The sequence below is a fragment of the Hyla sarda genome, chromosome 2 (genome assembly GCF_029499605.1).
Source record: "Hyla sarda isolate aHylSar1 chromosome 2, aHylSar1.hap1, whole genome shotgun sequence".
Classification (NCBI taxonomy): Eukaryota; Metazoa; Chordata; class Amphibia; order Anura; family Hylidae; genus Hyla; species Hyla sarda.
The window spans coordinates 345,176,851-345,198,429 of NC_079190.1; the positions used below are offsets into that span (position 1 = coordinate 345,176,851).

Here is a 21,579-nt window from a genome sequence, read left to right on the forward strand (position 1 = left end):
CATATACTCATACTACAGTGGGACCAGAGAAGAGCGGCCGGACGCCCGCATCTATACATTATACAGGACGATCGTATCGGGTGTCAGAAGTGACACCCGCTGCGATCTGTCTATTAATGCAGGTACAACAACTCCCAGCATGGAGCAGAGTGTGCTCCATGTTGGGAGCAGTAGTACCTGCAGTTAAGGACAGATCACAGCGGGTGTCACACCTGACACCCGATGCGATCGTCCTATCTAGATGCGAGAAAGCCGCCCGCATCTATACATTATACAGGACGTTCGCAGCGGGTGTCAGGAGTGACACCCGAGATGATCTGTCTATTAGCACAGGTACTCCTACTCCCATCATGGAACAGCCTTTTCCATGCTGGGAGTAGTAGTACTACCTAAGAAATGTAAAAAAATAGAGACAAAAAGTGAAACACTCACACTTTATTAAACACATTGTTAAAATACATTAATAATAAAAATTTGCCGCAACACATTTTTCAAAAATTCGCTTATGTCTAATCAGGAGCCCCATACACATTTGGATCAGCTCATCCTACCAAAATCTATTTTTCTCTCATTTACATGTCAAGATTAAAGTGTACCTGTCAATTTAAAGTGTGCCTGCCCATATCAAAAGTTTTGATCTGCTTGGTTCTGAGTTTTCAGACTCCGACCAATTGGAGCAGGGACAAATGTGCATCTGACCGAGACATTTCTATAGATTTCCATTGTAAGTCAGTCTCGCTTAGGGTGCCCGATCAAACTTTTAGACAAGTGATAGTTCCTATTTAGAGGGAACATGTCACATTGAAAATGTAGTCCAATCTGTAGACATCATGTTAAAGAGCAGGAGGAGCTGAGCAGAATGATATATAGTGTTTAGTGATGAGCGGCAGGGTCCATATTCGAATTTGCGATATTTCGCGAATATATGGACGAATATTCGTCCTATGTTCGCGAAATTCGCATATTCTCTTTTTCATGCAAAAATTTGTAATGAAATTTGCAGAGTGCGCATGCGCAATTATATCTCACCTAAATGAAGGGAGGGGTATCAGTGTCCAGTCTGGAAGTGCCGATATTAGCATAACTATTTGCATAAATTTGGACTACATTTTCAATGTGAGACACAGAGCCACTGCACTCTTTCCTCCATTATTGAGCAGGTCTGTGCAGCAGTATCAGAACATAGAAGAACATATATTATAAAGCAATGCCTCGGTTAAAAGGGAATTCCTGTTTCATAAATAAATGTCATTTTTTGTATGATGAGAAGCTATTACATTTTCTAACATTCTTTCTGTAGCAATTTCACACAGACATCAACACCTCTGCTTGTTGTCATTCAATAGAAACCGTTATTGTTTATTTTCAGTTGAAAAAAATCTGTTCTGGTTATGTGACACCACATAGCCCCTTCAAGTTTCTGTTTTTCTGATCATAAGGGGGGGGGTTGGACATGTCGGACCAATGTGAATGAATGCTTTAACTTCATTATATAGCTTTTGTTAAAGGGGTAATCCAATGGAAAAAAAAACACTTTTACTCAACTGGTGCCAAAAAGTTAAACAGATTTGTAAATTAATTTGAAATAATAGCTTATGCCTCTAGGACCTCACCACGTATGGTGCATAATGGTGTGGGTGGAAATAATTTAAGATGTAACAGCGCTACTAATATAAATTGTTTTAATTAAATGTAAAATATACAATAAATTAACACATTTAGCTGGCACTAACTTGTGATATTCCCACTGGGCCCTAGTGGGGTATCATATAAAAATAGAATAAAATTAAATAGAAATAAAAAAATAATAATAAATAATGTCCTGTGCGACAGTGTTCAAATAGGTTCGTTTGTCCGCAAACTTAGTAGATCAATAGAAGTCCAATTTTTATGAATGGATGAACTTGTAAAAAAAGTCAATGAATGGACAAAAAGATACAAATGATGTTAAAGTGTCTCTCACCACTGCTTCTGGCGGCTCGGTGGTTCTTTGTTGTATATCACAGTCTTGTACTTATCTTGTGCCCCCTTGGGGGGGGGGGGGCACGCTGCGGTCTCCCGTCTCCCTTAGAACCCTGATGGCAGGGGGGCACAGTTGATGTTCCGTGCCGCTGGCTCCGATGGCAGGGGAGCGTGGAGCGGTGTTCAGGGCTGCAGACCGTGCTCGCTTCCCGGCTGTCTGTAGATGGAATAGTACTGACACTCCGGCAAGAGTGTCAGTCAGCACGGGAGCGTTAGGTCTGGCGGCAATGGAGCGCTCGGGAGCGGTGGACAGTTCGGGGATGGCGTCCCACGTGGAGACCCAAGCCGTGGGAAGTATAGGCTGGGAAGATGATCCAAGGTATGATTGCCGCCAGGCAAGGCGGAATGTGGCTGAATTAACTCTTCTATTGCCAAAGTCTGTAGGTTAGCGGAGAGGACACTGGTACAGGATGTGTGAACGGTGCCAGACACCTAGACGCGTTTCGGGGTGCTGGGAATTATAGTCCTCCGACCCATTCCTCAGTAAAAATGTGTTTAATAGTCTATTAAACACATTGTTACTGAGGAAGGGGTCGGAGGACTATAATTCCTAGCACCCCGAAACGCGTCTAGGTGTCTGGCACCGTTCACACATCCTGTACCAGTGTCCTGTCCGCTAACCTACAGACTTTGTCAATAGAAGAGTTAATTCAGCCACATTCCGCCCTGCCTGGCGGCAGTCATACCTTGGATCATCTTCCCAGCCTATACTTTCCACGGCTTGGGTCTCCACGTGGGACACCATCCCCGAACTGTCCACCGCTCCCGAGAGCTCCATTGCCGCCAGACCTAACGCTCCCGTGCTGACTGTCACTCTTGCCGGAGTGTCAGTACTATTCCATCTACAGACAGCCGGGAAGCAAGCACGGTCTGCAGCCCTGAACACCGCTCCACGCTCCCCTGCCATCGGAGCCAGTGGCACGGAACATCAACTGCGCCCCCCTGCCATCAAGGTTCTAAGGGAGACCGCAGCGTGCCCCCCCCCCCCATCGAGGCACAAGATAAGTACAAGGCTGTGATATACAACAAAGAACCACCGAGCCGCCAGAAGCAGTGGTGAGAGATACTTTAACATCATTTGTATCTTTTTGTTACAAGTCCATTCATTGACTTTTTTTACAAGTTCATCCATTCATAAAAATTGGACTTCTATTGATCTACTAAGTTTGCGGACAAACGGACCTATTGGAACACTGTCACACAGGACATTATTTATTATTATTTTTTATTTCTATTTAATTTTATTCTATTTTTATATGATACCCCACTAGGGCCCAGTGGGAATATCACAAGTTAGTGCCAGCTAAATGTGTTAATTTATTGTATATTTTACATTTAATTAAAACAATTTATATTAGTAGCGTTGTTATATCTTAAATCATTTCCACCCACACCCACACATTATGCACCATACGTGGTGAGGTCCTGGAGGCATAAGCTATTATTTCAAATTATTGCTACTTTGTTGCCGGGGGGGGGGGGGGGGGGGGAGTCCGGCTATAGCTTTAATTGCCTCGGTCCTTTTGTTGTGAGCTGAGCCATTCTTTTTAAAAATAAATTTAGATCTGTAAATTACTTCTAATTAAAAATATTAATCATTCCAGTACTTATCAGCTGCTGTATACTAGCAGAGGAAGTTCTTTTCTGTTTGAATTTCTTTTCTGTCTGACCACAATGCTTTCTGCTGACACCTCTGTCCGTGTCAGGAACTGTCAAGACTAGGAGCAAATCCCCAAAGCAAACCTATCCTGCTTTGGACAGTTCCTGACCTGGACAGAGGAGGCAGCAGAGAGCACTGTGGTCAGACAGAAAAGAAATTCTAACAGAAAAGAACTTCCTCTGTAGTATACAGCAGTTGATAAGTACTGGAAGGATTAAGATTTTTAAATAGAAGTAATTTACAAATCTGTTCAACTTTTTGTCACCAGTTGATTTAAAAAATAATTGTTTTCCATCAGAGTACCCCTTTAAGCTACTTGCATGCGATCATATATTTCCTTCACTGTCTTTTGCTTTATTTGGAACACCTGTCACAATTCTGTCAAGCGTTTTTGCAAGTATTGAGCAAAAAATGTAAGGCGTGTTTAGCCAACATGACCTCAAATGAGGAAGTTAAGATACTTCTAGTGAGCACCAGTCATCCAGTGTATGGGATGATGAGCCATGCTGCTATGTGTAACAATTCTTTTGTAATGCTCACTTACAGCAGAACAATTTTCACAACATTTTTGAGGAAAAGCTGAAGAGAAAATTGCAACACCTTTTATTAGTTCAGATATGTATTGTTATAGTTGCAAACAAGAAAATGATGGCTTTCAGTAAGATATTTGTGTAGTATAACATGTTTTACATCACTGCTATCTAGAAAATAGAGGTTTTTAGCATACCTTTTGGCCAAATAATGTGTACCATCCCACCACTATAATGCAGAAGCAATTTTGGTGTTTGGTATTTTTTTTTTATGTTTACATCATTCATTGCGTGGGATCATAAACATTGCCAGGGTTCCATAAGTCCCTCGGAATTTGAAAATTTTCTATTGATGCAGTGACTGGCATTGATCATCTAAAGGGTTATCACTGATCCATCCGGATCTATCGGATAGTAGCAGACGGTAAACAGCCTGTAATGAGTTGCTCAGTGACCAGACATGCTGGCCGCAGGCGTGCTCCTAACCCGCATTCCCATACTGTTGCCGGCATAGACAGCACCGCAGCTCGCTTGTCTGGCTGCGGTCGCACTCTCCAGGTCGGTGGACAATCACCCTGCCGTGTTCTGGCCTCCTCCACACTCTCTCACTGCCGGCGTGTGTGTACCCGCTTCCTAGGGCACGTGCGCGCTGGCTCTCTGAAATTTAAAGGGACAACCTATCGCTAATTGGTTTCTGTCGGGCACTGACCCTATATGATTTCCTCACTTCCCCTTGAACTCTGCCACTTCCCCTTGTGACCTGTTGCCTTAGAGAAAGCGTTTTCAAGTAGTTTAGCCTTACCGTGTACCAGTACCTTTTGCTTTGCTTCCAGACCTTATGTCAGGGCTGGCGGCAAGGTACTATCTGCCAGTCCCTGTTTCCGAATCTGCCTCACGATTCTGTACCATGCCTTATCTCGGCCACCACTGTGGGCAAATCGCATCAGGGGTAGCGACCTGGGAGTTCGCCTGTCAAAGCAAGTCCATCCCGCTTTGCGGCAGGCTCTGGTGAAGACCAGCGGCTCCATAACTCAGCTCCCTGGTACGACTTTCATCATCTCCCACAGTGGTACAGCGGATCCACTAATCCTGCCGTTACAGTAAGGTCCGGCCATGGATCCCGCCGAGGGGCCTCTGCCGAACGTTGCTGACTTCCCCACCATCGTGGCTCAACAGTCTCAGCAGTTAGAGCAACGGGCGCAACAGTTGAATCAGCTATCTGCTATGATGCAGCAACTCCTCTCCTCCCAGCAGCAGCAGCAGCCGCAACTGCAAAAACCACAACCTGCCCCTGTGGCCCCTCCGGTGCCAGCAGTTTCCATGGTGTCCATTGGTCCTACAGTGGGGACCCACTGGGCACCCCAGGTAAAAATTTGTATTAATGTGCATAAAGAAGCCAAGGAAAAATGGAAAAATCTCCAAAAGGCATCAAATTACAGATTAGACATTCTTATAATATTTCAACAAAAGTTAGATTTTATTTCCATCATTTACACTTTCAAAATAACAGAAAACAAAAATATGGCGTCTGCAAAAGTTTGGGCACCCTGCAGAATTTATAGCATGCACTGCCCCCTTTGCAAAGCTGAGACCTGCCAGTGTCCTGGATTGTTCTCAATCATCATCTGGGAAGACCAGGTGATGTCAATCTCAAAGGTTTTAAATGCCCAGACTAATCTGACCTTGCCCCAACAATCAGCACCATGGGTTCTTCTAAGCAGTTGTCTAGAAATCTGAAACTGAAAATAGTTGACGCTCACAAAGCTGGAGAAGGCTATAAGAAGATAGCAAAACGTTTTCAGATGTCAATATCCTCTGTTCGGAATGTAATTAAGAAATGGCAGTCATCAGGAACAGTGGAAGTTAAAGCAAGATCTGGAAGACCAAGAAAAATATTAGAAAGAACAACTTGCAGGATTGTGAGAAAAACAATTCAAAATCCACGTTTGACTGCACAATGCCTCCAGAAAGATCTGGCAGACACTGGAGTTGTGGTACACTATTCCACTATAAAGAGATACTTGTACAAATATGGTCTTCATGGAAGAGTAATCAGAAGAAAACCTCTTCTACGTCCTCACAAAAATCAGCATTTGAACTTTGCAAATGAACATATAGACAAGCCTGATGCATTTTGGAAACAAATTCTGTGGACCGATGAGCTTAAAATTGAACTTTTTTGCCGGAATGAGAAAAGGTACATTTGGAGAAGGGGAACAGAATTTAATGAAAAGAACCTCTGTCCAACTGTTAAGCATGGGGGTGGATCAATCATGCTTTGGGATTGTATTGCAGCCAGTGGCACAGGGAACATCTCACGAGTAGAAGGAAAAATGGATTCAATAACATTTCAGCAAATTTTGGATGCTAACTTGATACCATCTGAGAAAAAGCTGAAGTTAAAGAGAGGATGGCTTCTACAAATGGATAATGATCCTAAACACACCTTGAAATCCACGGGGGATTACATCAAGAGACGGTTTTGCCATGGGCTTTACAATCTCCTGACCTCAACATAATTGAAAATCTATGGATAGACCTTAAAATAGCAGTGCGTGACAGACAGCCCAGAAATCTCAAAAAACTGGAAGACTTTTGTAAGGAAGAATGGGCAAAGATACCTCAAACAAGAATTGAAAGACTCTTGGCTGGCTACAATAAGCGTTTACAAGCTGTGATACTTGCCAAAGGGGGCAGTACAAGATATTAACTCTGCAGGGTGCCCAAACTTTTGCAGACGCCATTTTTTTTGTTTTCTGTTATTTTGAAAGTGTAAATGGTGGAAAGAAAATCTAACTTTTGTTGACATATTATAAGAATGTCTAATCTGTAATTTGATGCCCTTTGGAGATTTTTCCATCTTTCCTTGGCTTCTTTATGCACATTAATACAAATTTTTACCTGGGGTACCCAAACTTTTGATCCCCACTGTATAGAAAAGCATTGTAACAGCGTGCGCTCCGGTCCCCTCTCTTGGACTGGAGCGCCTGCTCCCCCTGCCTCCCTGCTCGGGATCCCGGCGCCTCCCGGTCAGACGCGCTGACCGGGAGCACGGGTTCCCTTGTGTCGGGGACACGGCTGCCATGGCGGCTGGTCCCCGCTCACGCGCCGCGTCCCTGTCTGTCTTACCTGGCTCCCCGCTCCCTGCGCCATCAGTCTCTGCCTCCAGGCGCGAGCTGCCCCGGTCTCTAGGGTGCGCGCGCTGCCTTCTGTAAATTTAAAGGGCCAGCCTGCCTTTGATTGGTGCGTTGGTCCCTGACCTCTGGCCACTTCCCAATAAATGTTACCTGCCCTTTCTTGCCCTTGCCGGATCTTTGTGCCCTTGTGCATTTGAGAAAGCGTTCCCTACTGTGTTATATTGCCTTGCCTGTTGCCGAACCCGTTGCTACCTACTACTCGCCCTCGAACCTTTGCCGCCTGCCTTGACCTCTGCTTCGTCTGACTGCGCTCCTGCCTACTCCCTGTGTGCCACGCCATAACAGCTGCCAGAGAGGTTGAGTTGTTACTGGGGGATACGACCTGGTAGTTACTGCCGCAGCAAATCCATCCCGCTTTGCGGCGGGCTCTGGTGAAGACCAGTAACTACTTAGAACCGGTCCTCCAGTACAACCCGCACCATCGCCTCTCTGGTCTAGAGGATCCACTACCAGTCCTGCCGGTACGTGACAGTAAGATCCGGCCATGGATCCCGCTGATGTTCCCCTGCCAAGCCTAGCGGACCTTACCACCATTTTGGCCCAGCAGGGTCAACAGCTGGCCCAGTTGACTGCTATGATGCAGCAGCTCCTGCCTTCTCAGCAACAGCCAGCTCCTCCGTCTGCACCTGCTGCTACACCTCCGCCTACAGTTGCCACTGGTTCCAGGATCCGTTTGTCCCTGCCTGATAAATATGACAGAAAGCCGAAGCAGTGCCGTGGGTTCCTGTCGCAGTGCTCTCTGCACCTCGAGCTGCTGTCTGACCAGTTTCCTTCTGAGCGAGCCAAGGTAGCCTTTATTCTCAGTTTATTGTCCGGGAAGGCCCTGGCCTGGGCTACTCCACTATGGGACCACGCAGATCCAGCCACCTCTTCCGTCCAGAACTTCTGCCAAGAGTTTTTGAGGAGCCTGCCCGGGTTACCTCCGCAGAGACTGCCTTACTTAACTTGACCCAAGGAGTTTCTTCCGTGGGTGTCTATGCTATTCAGTTCCGCACCCTGGCCTCTGAACTGAACTGGAACAATGAAGCCCTTTGTGCCACCTTCAAGAAGGGCCTCAACAGTGAGATAAAGGTCCTTCCTTCTCACAGACCCTATGACTGTCCGATCGACCTGATGCCCGGTTCGACTCCACCTTGGGGCAGAATTTATCCTCTCTCACCTCCTGAGACTCTTGCCATGTCCGACTATATACGTGAGAACCTGCAGAGAGGATTCATTAGAAAGTCTTCTTCCCCTGCTGGAGCCGGTTTCTTCTTCGTGACCAAGAAGGACGGTTCTCTCCGTCCCTGCATTGACTACAGAGGACTTAATAAAATTACCATCAAGAACTGCTACCCTCTGCCCCTAATCTCTGATTTGACCGTCTCCGAGGGGCAAAGATCTTCACCAAATTGGACCTTCGAGGGGCCTTTAATTTGATCCGCATCCGTGAGGGAGATGAGTGGAAGACCGCCTTTAACACAAGGGACTGGCACTTTGAGTATCTGGTGATGCCCTTCGGCCTTTGTAATGCGCCTGCCATCTTCCAGGAATTTGTCAACGACATCTTCAGGGACCTACTTCATACCTGCGTGGTCGTATATTTGAATGCCATCCTCATCTTTTCCTCCAATTTGGACCAACAACTGGTCCATGTGCAACAAGTTCTCACTTGTCTTAGGAGAAATCGCTTATACACCAAACTTGAAAAATGTCTGTTTGAACGGTCCTCCCTGCTTTTCCTGGGATACATTATCTCAGCCCAAGGACTTCAAATGGATCCAGCCAAGCTTTCCGCGGTTCTGGATTGGCCACGCCCCTCTGGTCTCCGAGCTTTACTAATTACTACAGGCAATTTATCCCTCATTATTCCACTCTGGTGGCTCCTATTGTGGCTTTAACAAGAAAAGGAGCTAACCCCAAATCTTGGCCTTCCCAAGCTGAAGAAGCCTTCCAGACACTGAAAGCCGCCTTTGCCACAGCACCCGTTCTCTCTCGGCCAGATTCCACCAAGTCCTTCTCTCTCGAAGTGGATGCCTCCTCTGTGGGAGCCGGAGCTGTCCTCCTCACCCAAAATTCTTCCGGGGGCAAGACAGTAACTTGTGGCTTCTTTTCTAAAACATTCTCTCCCGCGGAGAGAAATTACTCCATTGGAGACAGAGAACTGCTGGCCATTAAGTTGGCACTGGAGGAATGGAGACATTTACTCGAGGGCGCCACACATCCTGTGAACATCTTCACGGACCACAAGAACCTGGCTTATCTCCAGTCTGCCCAGAGACTATATCCCCGTCAGGCTCGTTGGTCTTTGTTCTTCGCCCGTTTTAATTTTTTAAATTAATTTCCGTCCTGCTTGTAAGAACATTAGGGCAGATGCTCTTTCTCGCTCTTCTGATGTGGTGGGCAACGAATTAACATCCCAATATATCATGCCACCAGAATGCCTTATTATCTTCGCTCCCGTGGACCTGCGCCTTCTTTCTCCGGGCAAATCCTACGTACCTCCACGTCAGCGGCTGCAAATTCTCAAGTGGGGCCACGCTTCCCTTTTTGCTGGTCATCCCGGGGTACAAAAATCTCTCCAACTAATTTCCCAAAGGTACTGGTGGCCTTCTCTGGAGAAAGATGTCTTGGACTTCGTCCAGACCTGTATGATTTGTGCCTGGGATAAATCGCCTCGTCAGAAACCAGCGGGTCTCCTCTTGCCTCTACCTGTTCCTGAAGTTCCCTAGTCTCACATCGCTATGGACTTTGTTAAAGATCTTCCCTCCTCCCATGGCATGTCCGTTATTTGGGTCGTGGTAGATCGCTTCTCCAAAATGGCTCACTTTGTACCCCTGCCCGGTCTACCCTCAGCACCCATGTTAGCCAAACAATTATTCCAACACATCTTTCGTCTCCATGGCCTACCCAAACATATTGTCTCGGATTGTGGGGTACAATTTGTCTCCAAATTCTGGAGGGCTCTTTGTGGTCAGCTCGGGATCAAATTGGACTTTTTCTTCTTCGTACCACCCTCAGTCCAACGACCAGGTAGAACGGGTGAACCAAATTTTGGGCGACTATCTGCGCCATTTTGTATCCTCTCACCATGACAATTGGGTGGATCTACTTCCCTGGGCGGAGTTCTCCTACAACTACAAACAATCCTCAGCTTCTAACAAGGCCCTTTCTTTGTAGTTTTTGGCCGTCATCCTCTTCCACCTCTGCCGCAGTATCCCACTCCTTCTTCTGTACCTGCTGTTGACAGTCTTGTACTGGACTTTTCCACCGTCTGGCGTGAAACTCACGCTGCTCTCCTCAAGGCTTCCGCTCGTATGAAGGTCCAAGCCGACAAGAGACGCGGAGCTCCTCCGGAATTTCGCCCAGGTGACAAGGTTTGGCTCTCCTCTAAATACATCAGATTTAGGGTCCCAAGTTACAAGTTGGGCCCTCGTTACTTGGGACCCTATAAAATCAAGAGTCGGATCAATCAGGTCTCTTACCAGCTTCATCTTCCTCCCTCCCTCCATATCCATAACTCTTTCCATGTCTCCCTTCTTAAACCTGCTGTCTTTAACCGTTTCTCTCCCAAGCTTTTTTCTCCCACCCCTGTTGCCGATACCTAAGATATTTTTTCTGTCAAAATCTATGCGACCAGGATCTCTCGGGGGAGAAGATTTTTTTATGGTTGATTGGGAGGGCTGCGGTCCTGAGGAGAGGTCTTGGGAGCCTGAGGAGAACATCTTGGACCGCAGTCTCATCCTTCAGTTTTCTGGGCACCAAGAAGAGGGGGAGACCTAAGGGGGGTGGGGGGTACTGTCACAGAGTGCGCTCCTGTCCTCTCTCTCGGACCAGAGCGCCCGCTCACCTGGCCTCCCTGCTCGGGATCCCAGCTCCTCCCGGTCAGACGTGCTGACCGGGAGCACGGGTTCCCTTGTGTCAGGGACGCGGCTGCCGTGGCGGCTGATCCCCGCTCACGCGCCGCGTCCCTGTCTGTCTTACCTGGCTCCCCGCTCCCTGCGCCGTCAGCCTCTGCCTCCCAGCGCGCGCGGCCCCGCTCTCTAGGGCGCGGGCGCCGCCTTCTGTAAATTTAAAGGGCCAGCGCGCCTTTGATTGGTGCGCTGGTCCCTGACCTTTGGCCACTTCGCAATAAATGTTAACCTGCCCCTTCCTGCCCTTGCCAGATCTTTGTGCCCTTGTGCCTTTGAGAAAGCGTTCCCTACAGTGTTATATTGCCTTGCCTGTTGCCGAACCCCTTGCTACCTACTACTCGCCCTCGAACCTTTGCCGCCTGCCCTGACCTCTGCTACGTCCGACTACGCTCCTGCCTACTCCCTGTGTGCCACACCATATCAGCTGCCAGAGAGGTCGAGTTGCGGCGGGCTCTGGTGAAGACCAGTAACTACTTAGCACCGGTCCTCCAGTACAACCTGCGCCATCACCACTCTGGTCTAGAGGATTCACTACCAGTCCTGCCGGTACGTGACAAGCATATATCATGGGTATCATTTTAATCATATTGACCCACAGAATAAAGAAAACATGTACTTTTCATCCATAAAGTGTATATCATGAAAAATTGTGGTTTTCTTTTCAATTTTCACACATAAATAATATTTCTTGGGTTGCGCCGTATATTTTATGTTAAAATAATTGATGTCATTACAAAGTAAAATTGTTGACCCAAAAAACAAGACCTCATATGGGTCTGTGGATGGAAATATAAAAGAGTTATGATTTTTAAAAGGCGAGGAGGAAAAAATGAGAATGCAAAAATAAAATTGTCCTGGTCCTTAAGGGGTTAACTTATGCAAATGTGCAAGACCAGTGTTCATAGAAATCTTTTGCATTTTGTTGCCAGTTTTAATTTAAATAAAATAAAAAACACAGAAGCAAATGACTCTCTTGCTTTATTGTCTTTCTGCATATTACATTTATTTAATTTATATATGGTAAAGGTGGGCAACAGTTAGGTTTCCATATTCCTCAGTCACATACTGTATATGGTCTGCGGTGGTAATAATTGTGTTTGTTGTCAGTCTGTCAGTATAGGAAGACCTAAACTCCGGTGACAGGCTGATAACATTATTGCTGTAAGAGGTATGCCCACAATTTGAAATAATCCCCTATCCACAGAATAGTGGATAACTAGGTGATCGGTATGGTCTGACTGCTGGAACCGCACTGATCACCAAAATGGAGGAGAAATGTCCCCAGAAATGAAGAGTGGATCAGTGCTTAAAAAAGAAGTCTCATGCCCGATCAATACAGAAAAATTTATCGTGGGGGGTTCGAGCGCTATGGCCCCCACGATCGTCTGTACTAAGACCCAGCTCAGGGGTCTCCACGCCCACTCCATATATCTCTATAGGAGAGCCAAAGATAGTGAAACGGCTCTCCCATAAAGATAGCCGAACGGCTCTCCCATAGAGATATATGGGATTGTGACGTGCCACCCTGTGTATGATTGCGGGGGGGCACGAGACTTCTTCTTTAATGCATTCTCTATGGAAAGGCACTGCTCTTTAAACCATGAATGGAATGTTGGTAGCATATGAGTGTGGTGTTGTGTACAGTAGTAGGAGAATAGGGGCGTGGCTGGGGGTGTGGTTAATGGCGTGGCTGCATATGGGCTCTAGCCCCAGGTCTTTTGGAGACCTAGCAACGCCCCTGGATGGGGCCCATACACAGTCCTTCTCCACAGTGTCACCCAGAGTAGGCTGAACTCTTAAAATGCCCACAACTGGATCTCAAGGCCTTTAATCTGTGTATGAATACAGGGTATCCTGTTGTGGGACAAAGAAGAAGGGCTTCAGGCTTACCCCTGCACCAGCTGTGATCGGGTCAGTCCAGCTGTAGTTTCTACTACTGCTCACACAGGTTGTAGTGTAACCAGTTCTGGATCTCTTCAACTCACCAGAAGATTCTTCTCACCTGCTGCAGTACTCTTGGGACACATCCTAGCAGTGGCGTTGCTAGGGTTGGTGTCACCCGGTGCGGTAGAAAATGGTGTCACCCCCATACCTCCCCCCTCCCCCCAGTAAGTTTTTAGCCTGTTGTGACAGACACCACTGTTGTAGCGCATTGTGAGAAATTCCAGTATAATAATCAGATATACCAGTTGCCACAGAATGGGAAAGTGTTAAAGAAGTTTTCACCATTTAAATATACAGCTCCCAGAATTACTTAAGGGGGTACTCCACTGGAAAACATTTACTTTTATATCAACTGGTGCCAGAAAGTTAAACAGATTTTTAAATTACTTCTATTTAAAATCTTAATACTTACAGTACTTATAAGCTGGTGTATGCTCCACAGGAAGTTGCGTAGTTCTTTCCAATCTGACCACAGTGCTATTTGCTGAAACCTCTGTCCATGTCAGGAACTGTCCAGAGCAGGATAGGTTTGCTATGGGGATTTGCTCCTACTATGGACAGTTCTTGACATGGACAGAGGTGTCAGCACAGAGCACTGTGGTCAGACAGAAAATAAATTAAAAAAGAAAATAACTTCCTGTGAATCGCTTATACAGCAGCTAATAAGTACTGGAAGGATTAAGATTTTTAAATAGAAGTAATTTACAAATCTGTTTAACTTTGTAGCACCAGTTGATAAAAAAAATGTTTTCCAGTAGAGTACCCCTTTATGCAGTGGTGAGGTTATGCTGGGAGTTGTAGTTTCACTGACCATAACTGTAGAACTGACAAGCGACTACAGCTCTGATAGGACACAGAGAGGAGAATGTACAATGGTATCAGTGACGTCTTCTCTATAGTCTTCCCTTATCTAATTCAGATGGTACATACCGCCTGGTCCAGCTAAAACTTCTGTCTGTAGAATGTGACGCCCAGACGTCTCCTCACTATGTCAGCGCATTCTCATCCTCTATATGAAAACAATTATTATTATAAACCTGCCAGACACTGTATCCTCTAAATATAATACTACTATACACTATACTCTGATTATAAACCTTCCATACACCATACCCACTGAATATAATAATACCACACACTGTACATTCTGAATATAATACCATCACATACTGTACCCTCTGAATATAATACTACCATATACTGTGCCCTCTGAATATAAATCTGCCACATACTGTACCCTCTGAATATAATACCAACACATACTGTACACTCTGAATATATTACTACCACCCACTGCGCCCTCTGAATATAATACTTAGAGATGAGCAAACTACAGTAAATTCAACTCGTCACAAACTTCTCGGCTTGGCAGTTGATGGCTTTTCCTGCATAAATTAGTTCAGCTTTCAGGTGCTCCTGTGGGCTGGAAAAGGTGGATATTGTCCTAGGAGAATCTTTCCTATGAATGTATCCACCTTTTCCAGCCCACCGGAGCACCTGAAGGCTGAACTAATTTACGCAGGATAAGTCATCAACTGCTGAGCCGACAAGTTCGTGACGAATCGAATTTACTGTAAGTTCACTCATCTCTAATAATACTACCACAAACTGCGCCCTCTGAATATAATACTACCACCCACTGTGCCCTCTGAATATAACACTACCACAAACTGCGCCCTCTGAATATAATACTACCACCCACTGTGCCTTCTGAATATAACACTACCACAAACTGCGCCCTCTGAATATAACGTTGCCATACAGTGCACCCTCTGAATATAATACCACAACCGCAGTAACACCCCTCAACATCCGTTAGCTGATGCTATTACCACGGGAGGGGGGTATTGGTGGTGTTGCTAGTGGATGAACGGGGTGCTACTACTGGGGGGGGGGTTTGCTGAAGGATGATGAGGGTGCTACTGGCCATCCCCCCTGGCAGTATCACCCCCATCATCCATCGGCAGGATCATCCTCCTGGCAGGAGCACCGCCATCATCCACCATCAGGATCTGCTGATGGAGGTGCCGCTGGGGGGGGGGGGGGGTAGTTGCTGGCGGATGATGAGGGTGCTACTGCCAGGGGGGGGGAGCATTAGGTAGGCAGCAGTTCCCCCACATTAGGTAGGTAGCAGTTTCCCCACATTAGGTAGCATCTTTTCCCCACATTAGGCAGCATAGATTCCCCACATTTGGTACCAGTTTCCCCACATTAGGTAGGTACCAGTTACCCCACATTAGGTAGCAATTTCCCCATATTAGGTAGCACAGATTCCCCACATTAGGTAGCAGTTTCCCCACATTCGGTAGCACAGATTCCCCACATTAGCTAGCATAGACCCCCCACATTAGGTAGCATAGACTCCGCACATTAAGTATCATAGACTCCGCACATTAGGTAGCATATACTCCGCACATTAGGTAGCATAGACTCCCCACATTAGGTAGCATAGACTCCCCACATTAGGCCGCAGGTTCCCTTGCAGGTTCCCCACAATGCGTCAAAGTCTCCCCCCCCCCCCCCACACACACACACAAAAAAAAAACATACAACACAACACAGAGAGACACACACACAAACACACACAGTCAGAGAGACACACACTCACAGACAGACACACAGAGTCACACAGTCACACACACACACAGTCACACACACACACACACACAGTCACACAAATACACAGAGTCACACACAGAGTCACACACACACTCAGAGAGTCACACAAACACACACAGTCACACACACAGAGTCACACACACAGCCTCTCACACACACACACAGAGTCACACACACAAACATAGATAGAGACAGACACACACACTCACCTATCCAGCGCAGCGATCCTTCTCACCGGGCGCAATGCGAGTGACGTAACTGACGTCCCCCTGCGCGGCCATGCGGTATGACGTCAGGCCGGCGCAGACGTGGGAGCGGAGGCCGGGCACAGTACTGGTGAAGGTGAGAGGGGGGGGCATGATGACGGACGGGCGCACTGAAAGGGGGGGGGGGGTTGCTAATAGACGGGCGCACCGCGCACACAGCACAGGAGGGGGAGGGGGGTGCTGACGGATGGGAGGCCGGTCGGGCACATAGGGGGTGTGGGTGCTGCGGAGCGTCTTGGTGTCACCCCATTAGGTTGGTGTCACCCGGTGCGGGCCGCACCCCCCGCACCCGGGTCGCAACGCCACTGCATCCTAGTAAGCTTCTTACTTTGTGTTCTCTCTCTTTGCTGGACTAAAACAATCCCCAAAATGGCTGCAAAGCACATGTCCAGAAAAACTCCACCTCCCCAGTTAGTCACTGGTCAGATCATGTATTGATGCTTCTACTGGAAACTTCTGGTAAGGCAAGATGATACATCAATAATACCAGGGGGTTACATATGGTAAAGGTGTATGCCAATAAAAAGTTCTCTCCCCACCCCACCAAAAAAAATAAAAAAATAAAAAAGTCCCTATACAAGGGTGAAAATAAAAATGTTATGGGTCTTAGAAGGTGGTTTGGAAAGGATGATTTTTATGGCTGTAGGGTGAGTAATTTGGGATGTAAATGTTGCAAAAACATATCAATACAAATCAGACATTTATGGGGCTATTGATTTTGCCAAAATAATGCTCCCCAAAATAGCCCAAATGCAAAACTCTGGCTAAAAAATGTATGAAAGTTGCCTTAAAAAATTGCTGTTTTTTTTTAGACTTAAAAGAATAGTCCGGGACATCGCTGTGGCCGATGATAGGCTGAAGCACCGTGTGATGTTCCGGGCTAAGAGAAGTAGGAAGAAGACAGCCCGGCCGACCGATCAGCGGATTTAGCGGAGCTCCAGGGGAACGTAAGAAGATAAGTGAAAGTTTATTTTCACTTTTTTTTTGCAGCCCGGGCAGGATGGAATAAGACCGGACTATTCCTTCAAACCACAACTGTCATGGGATTTTACCCCTCCAGACTACTACAATGTTGTTACAGATGTCCATAACCTGAGTGTAACCATACCTTTATGGGTTTTCCTCTTTCTTTTATAACTTATAAAATACATTTATCCAGCAGTCTGGCACAGACGCTGCCTCGCCTATCCTCTCCTTTCAGCGCTGGGATTGCTGTGTAGAGCATGCGCCCCTCCTGACGTGCGTGCGCCCCCGCCCTGCATTGACAGAGCTCCCGCTGCCTATGCACTCACTGCGCAGGTGCAGTGCTAGAGGAAGGGAGGGGCGCATGTGCTGTGTCTTACTACACAGCGATCCCAGCACTAAAAGGAAAGGATAGGATTGGCAGTAGCAGGGCTTTGAAAACCCCAAGCCACGCCTATCCCCCGGGTCAGACCGCTGGATAAATGTATTCTATCTATATATATATAAAACTCAACGTGTGTGTGTGTATGTATGTATGTTCCACAAAAACTTTCAAAGGGCTAAAGATATTAACATGAAACTTGGCACACATGTTACTTATATGTCAACAACAAACATAGGATAGGTGATTTAACCCTTACTCACCCCCATTTGCCAGGGGCGGGGCTTATGTTTAAAGTCCCATGCAAGTCAATAGGAAATATGTTACCGCATAACTTCCAAATGGCTGGAGATATTTCGATAATACTTGGTCACATGTTACTTATATGTCCACTTAAAATATAGGATAGTTAATTTAACCCTTAACTACCCCCATTTGTGAGGGTCGGGGTTTTTGTTTAAAGTCCCATGCAAATCAATGGGAAATGTATTTTCCCACATAACTTCTGTACGGCTGTGTAGCTGTGTAGCTATTTCAATACCTGGTACACATATTACGGGTCGGGATAGGAGGTCGGGATAGGAGGTCGGGATAGGAGGTTGAGATAGGAGGATGGGATAGGAGGTCAAGATATGAGGACGGGAAAGGAGGTCGGGATAGGAGGTGTGGATAGGAGGTCGGGATAGGAGGTTGAGATAGGAGGTCGAGATATGAGGACGGGAAAGGAGGACAGGATAGGAGGTCGGGATAGGAGGTCTGGATAGGAGGACGGGATAGGAGGACGGGATAGGAGGTTGAGATAGGAGGTCGAGAAAGGAGGACGGGATAGGTGGTCAGTATAGGAGGTCGGGATAGGAGGTCGAGATAGGAGGACAGGAGGTCGAAATAGGGGGACGGGATAGGAGGTCGGGATAGGAGGTCGAGATAGGAGGTCGAGATAGGAGGACGGGATAAGAGGTTGGGATAGGAGGACGGGATAGGAGGTTGGGATAGGAGGACAGGATAGGAGGTCGGGATATAAGGACGGGATATGGGGTCGGGATATGACAACAATATATGAGGACGGGATATGAAGTCAAAAGCTTCCTCTGTTGATTTTCCTCCACAACAAGGATTAGGAAGGAAAAACCGGGCAATGCCGGGTACTCCACTAGTAAGTTATAAAAGAAGAAGGAAAACCCATGAAGGTATGCTTACACTCATGTTATGGACATCTGTAACAACATAGTAGTAGTCTGGAGGGCTAAGATCTCATGACAGTTGCACTTCAAGTCTAACAAACACAGTGTGTGACCAATGCCTTAGTCAAAAAACAGCTAGTTCTCAAGAAGAATGTGTAATCACTGTAGTGAATGAAATAATAGGTTATCCAGTACTACAAAAAACATGGCTATAATCTTCATTGTTTACTAATTTACAATAATATTTTTCTGTACATATAAAACAGCATGTATTATGACAATTTTTGTATAATTTATCATGCAGTCCACACATTCTTAGTACTCTGCTGGATTGTAATGTTTCAAAGTGTACACCAGATGGCAGACTCAGCACATATATTTCATAGGAATATAGCCCCTATTAAAATGCCTTATACAGATTTACAGGTCCCCCAGGTAATGGAAAAAAAAATAATGGAGCGGCAAGGAAACAAAATGATAGGAGATAAAGGAAATAGAGAACAAGGCAGTAGAGATAATAGCAATGAAAGAAAATTGGATAAATATAGATTTAGATAAATATAGATTTAGTTGAGGATGTTATAATGCATACAAGATACTGCTTTTCCATTATGCTTTGTTGATGTGTCCCGATATGTTTCTAATGATTAACTGAATGGAGACTTTCATATATAAAGTATTCAACTTTCTAGGCCATAATGCAGTTAGGACAACTCTTGTTGCTTTCTTTAAAATTATGTCAGCAGATAAAAATAATGGAGAGGCACTGGGGGGAAGGATCGCATTCCGAAACACATTCTTGGAGGATACTGCAGATTAATAGTTAATCTGTTTGGGGTTTCAAACTATGCACTTTATGGCCTGTGGGGCTGAATGAGACACTTGACAGTACTGGATAAGCGGCACTGTGGCTATTAATATGAAATTTCTTTTAACCAGTTATTTATTGTGAAGTCCATTAAACAGTCATGATGAGTAACATATCATTTTGAGCATGCACTGCTTTCATATTGTTTATTAATGTTTTATACATAGGTGTTATGTTTTATATAGTGCAAATACTTTGTTGTATCACCTATAATGTAATGTCTGGTCAACTGGACTTGATGGATTTGTTTGTTTAAAGTGTCTTAATTATTTTGTTTTCAAATATACTTTATTAATGGCTTTGGTCCTCTTCTTTATGAAAATAAGCTTAAGGGGTACTCCAACATCAGGTAAACAAATACTAAAGAAGCATATATAGCATTGCTTGCCTGCCTATTCCACTTCTGAAATCACCAGAAATCCATTTGTTTTGTAGGTATGTAGTCTTTTTCCGTACCATGTGCTCTCACTACTGCCTAGTTGAGCAATTGCTCAGTATTATAATTTCCAGAATGTGTTTCCTCAGTTTTCCTTTTCCTCAGTTCTTCTTAACTGCCCTCCTTCCATCCTGCATGCTCCCCTTGGACAGCACTTCTGCCTGTTGCCTACCCAGAGTTGCTTCAGAACATTGCATAAAAAAGCAGATTATTTTAGCAGCTGTATTCATTCCCTGTCCCCTCCTCTGCCTGTGGCATTATTCTGGACATGGCAGCAGTCAGTAACAAAAACACACCTCATTCTTCCCTGAATGGGTAGATATATATGTATATGTGTATTTGACAGGGATATGGTGATGTAGGCTGAAGGGGCTGGTCAGGAAAGATGACATCACACTGAGGGTGGGGCTAGCACTCAGAAAAGATCCAGCCAAGCCTCCTAAAACAGCATAGGATGAGAATACATCATTTTGGGAGAGAAGGAGAATACCACACTGAAAACTTAAGAACTACATAACTTCCTGTCATAGGTATTTTAAGCAAAAAGATTCCGAAGCCAGCATGATTTATGATAACATTATAGTAGTTAGTTACATATATTCTCATACCAGAATACCTCTTTTAAAGGCCATATTCACATGGACATAATTTGTGTCTTTGGGTGGAAACATACCTCTGAACAGGTGAATGAATGCAGAACCATGGTTTTCAGCAGAACTTTGTCTAAGGCATAACACTGCGTCTGCCATCTTGCCTTTTTCACATAGTACATCCTGGTGCCATCTGTTTCCTTGGAAAGCCACATGTCTACAGCTCTCACATGACTATGTGGTAGCTTGGGGGGTGTAGGGTATGGGGAGTGCTTGTTAACCCTTGCTATTCGTGACGCCAGGGTTAGGGCTCCTCTATAAAGCTTTTCCTACCGCCGCCCTTCCCAGGAACAATAGGGAGGTAGATGATAATAGCTTTGAGGTAGATAATAATAATGGATTGTCCACAACCGGAAAGCTTCTGTAAACAGCGTTAACTTTACTGAAGATTTTCTGTACACTTCATTAACATAACAGTCTCTTATCATAACAACAGCTTCCTTTGGAGATTGACAATGGTTGGGACTTTTGCTTTAGAAGTCTTTTAGTCTGTTGCGCTGTTCCACTGGATTTAGGGGAATTAGTTGCGGTCCAGTAGTCACGCTAGCATTAGCAGGAATTAGAGTAAAACTCACGATTTTTGGTTCTGCTGAGGCTGTAGGTTTTGAGGCCTAGCGTGTCTTTGAAAATTGCGTAGCACACCGTCCTGTTAGTCCGGCATCCACGAGAGCGATAATTGGACGCAGCTCCCTTATATGGGCAGGGGCTGGACTAACGCTAATTGGTCCAAACGGATGTCAATCACCATTACAGAGATTTCTGGGTAACACATGACCCAAGGACCTCCTAAGGTCCTGCAACATACCATTGAGGTTACTAGCATGGTCACATGACCGAAGGTCCTGCGACGCTGAACAAGGTAAGTACTATACATTCCTATAGAATATAGCTATAATTATTAATATATACATTTATTAATATTAGAGTTAGACTTAAGGAGAGGCGACTAGGGGCTGCCCCACCTAAGG

General features: G+C 45.6%; 1 protein-coding gene across 1 annotated transcript in view; it reads left to right on the plus strand.

Moving 5' to 3' along the window:
* The window catches only part of SLC19A2 (solute carrier family 19 member 2), a 73,595-nt gene extending 56,512 nt beyond the window's left edge, over window positions 1-17,083 (plus strand). The window contains exon 5 of the mRNA XM_056558189.1: window positions 16,944-17,083. Coding sequence (XP_056414164.1) covers window positions 16,944-17,061 — 118 coding nt within the window. The 3' untranslated portion in view covers window positions 17,062-17,083. The remainder of the gene's footprint in view (window positions 1-16,943) is intronic.
* Window positions 17,084-21,579: the final 4,496 nt, after the last annotated feature.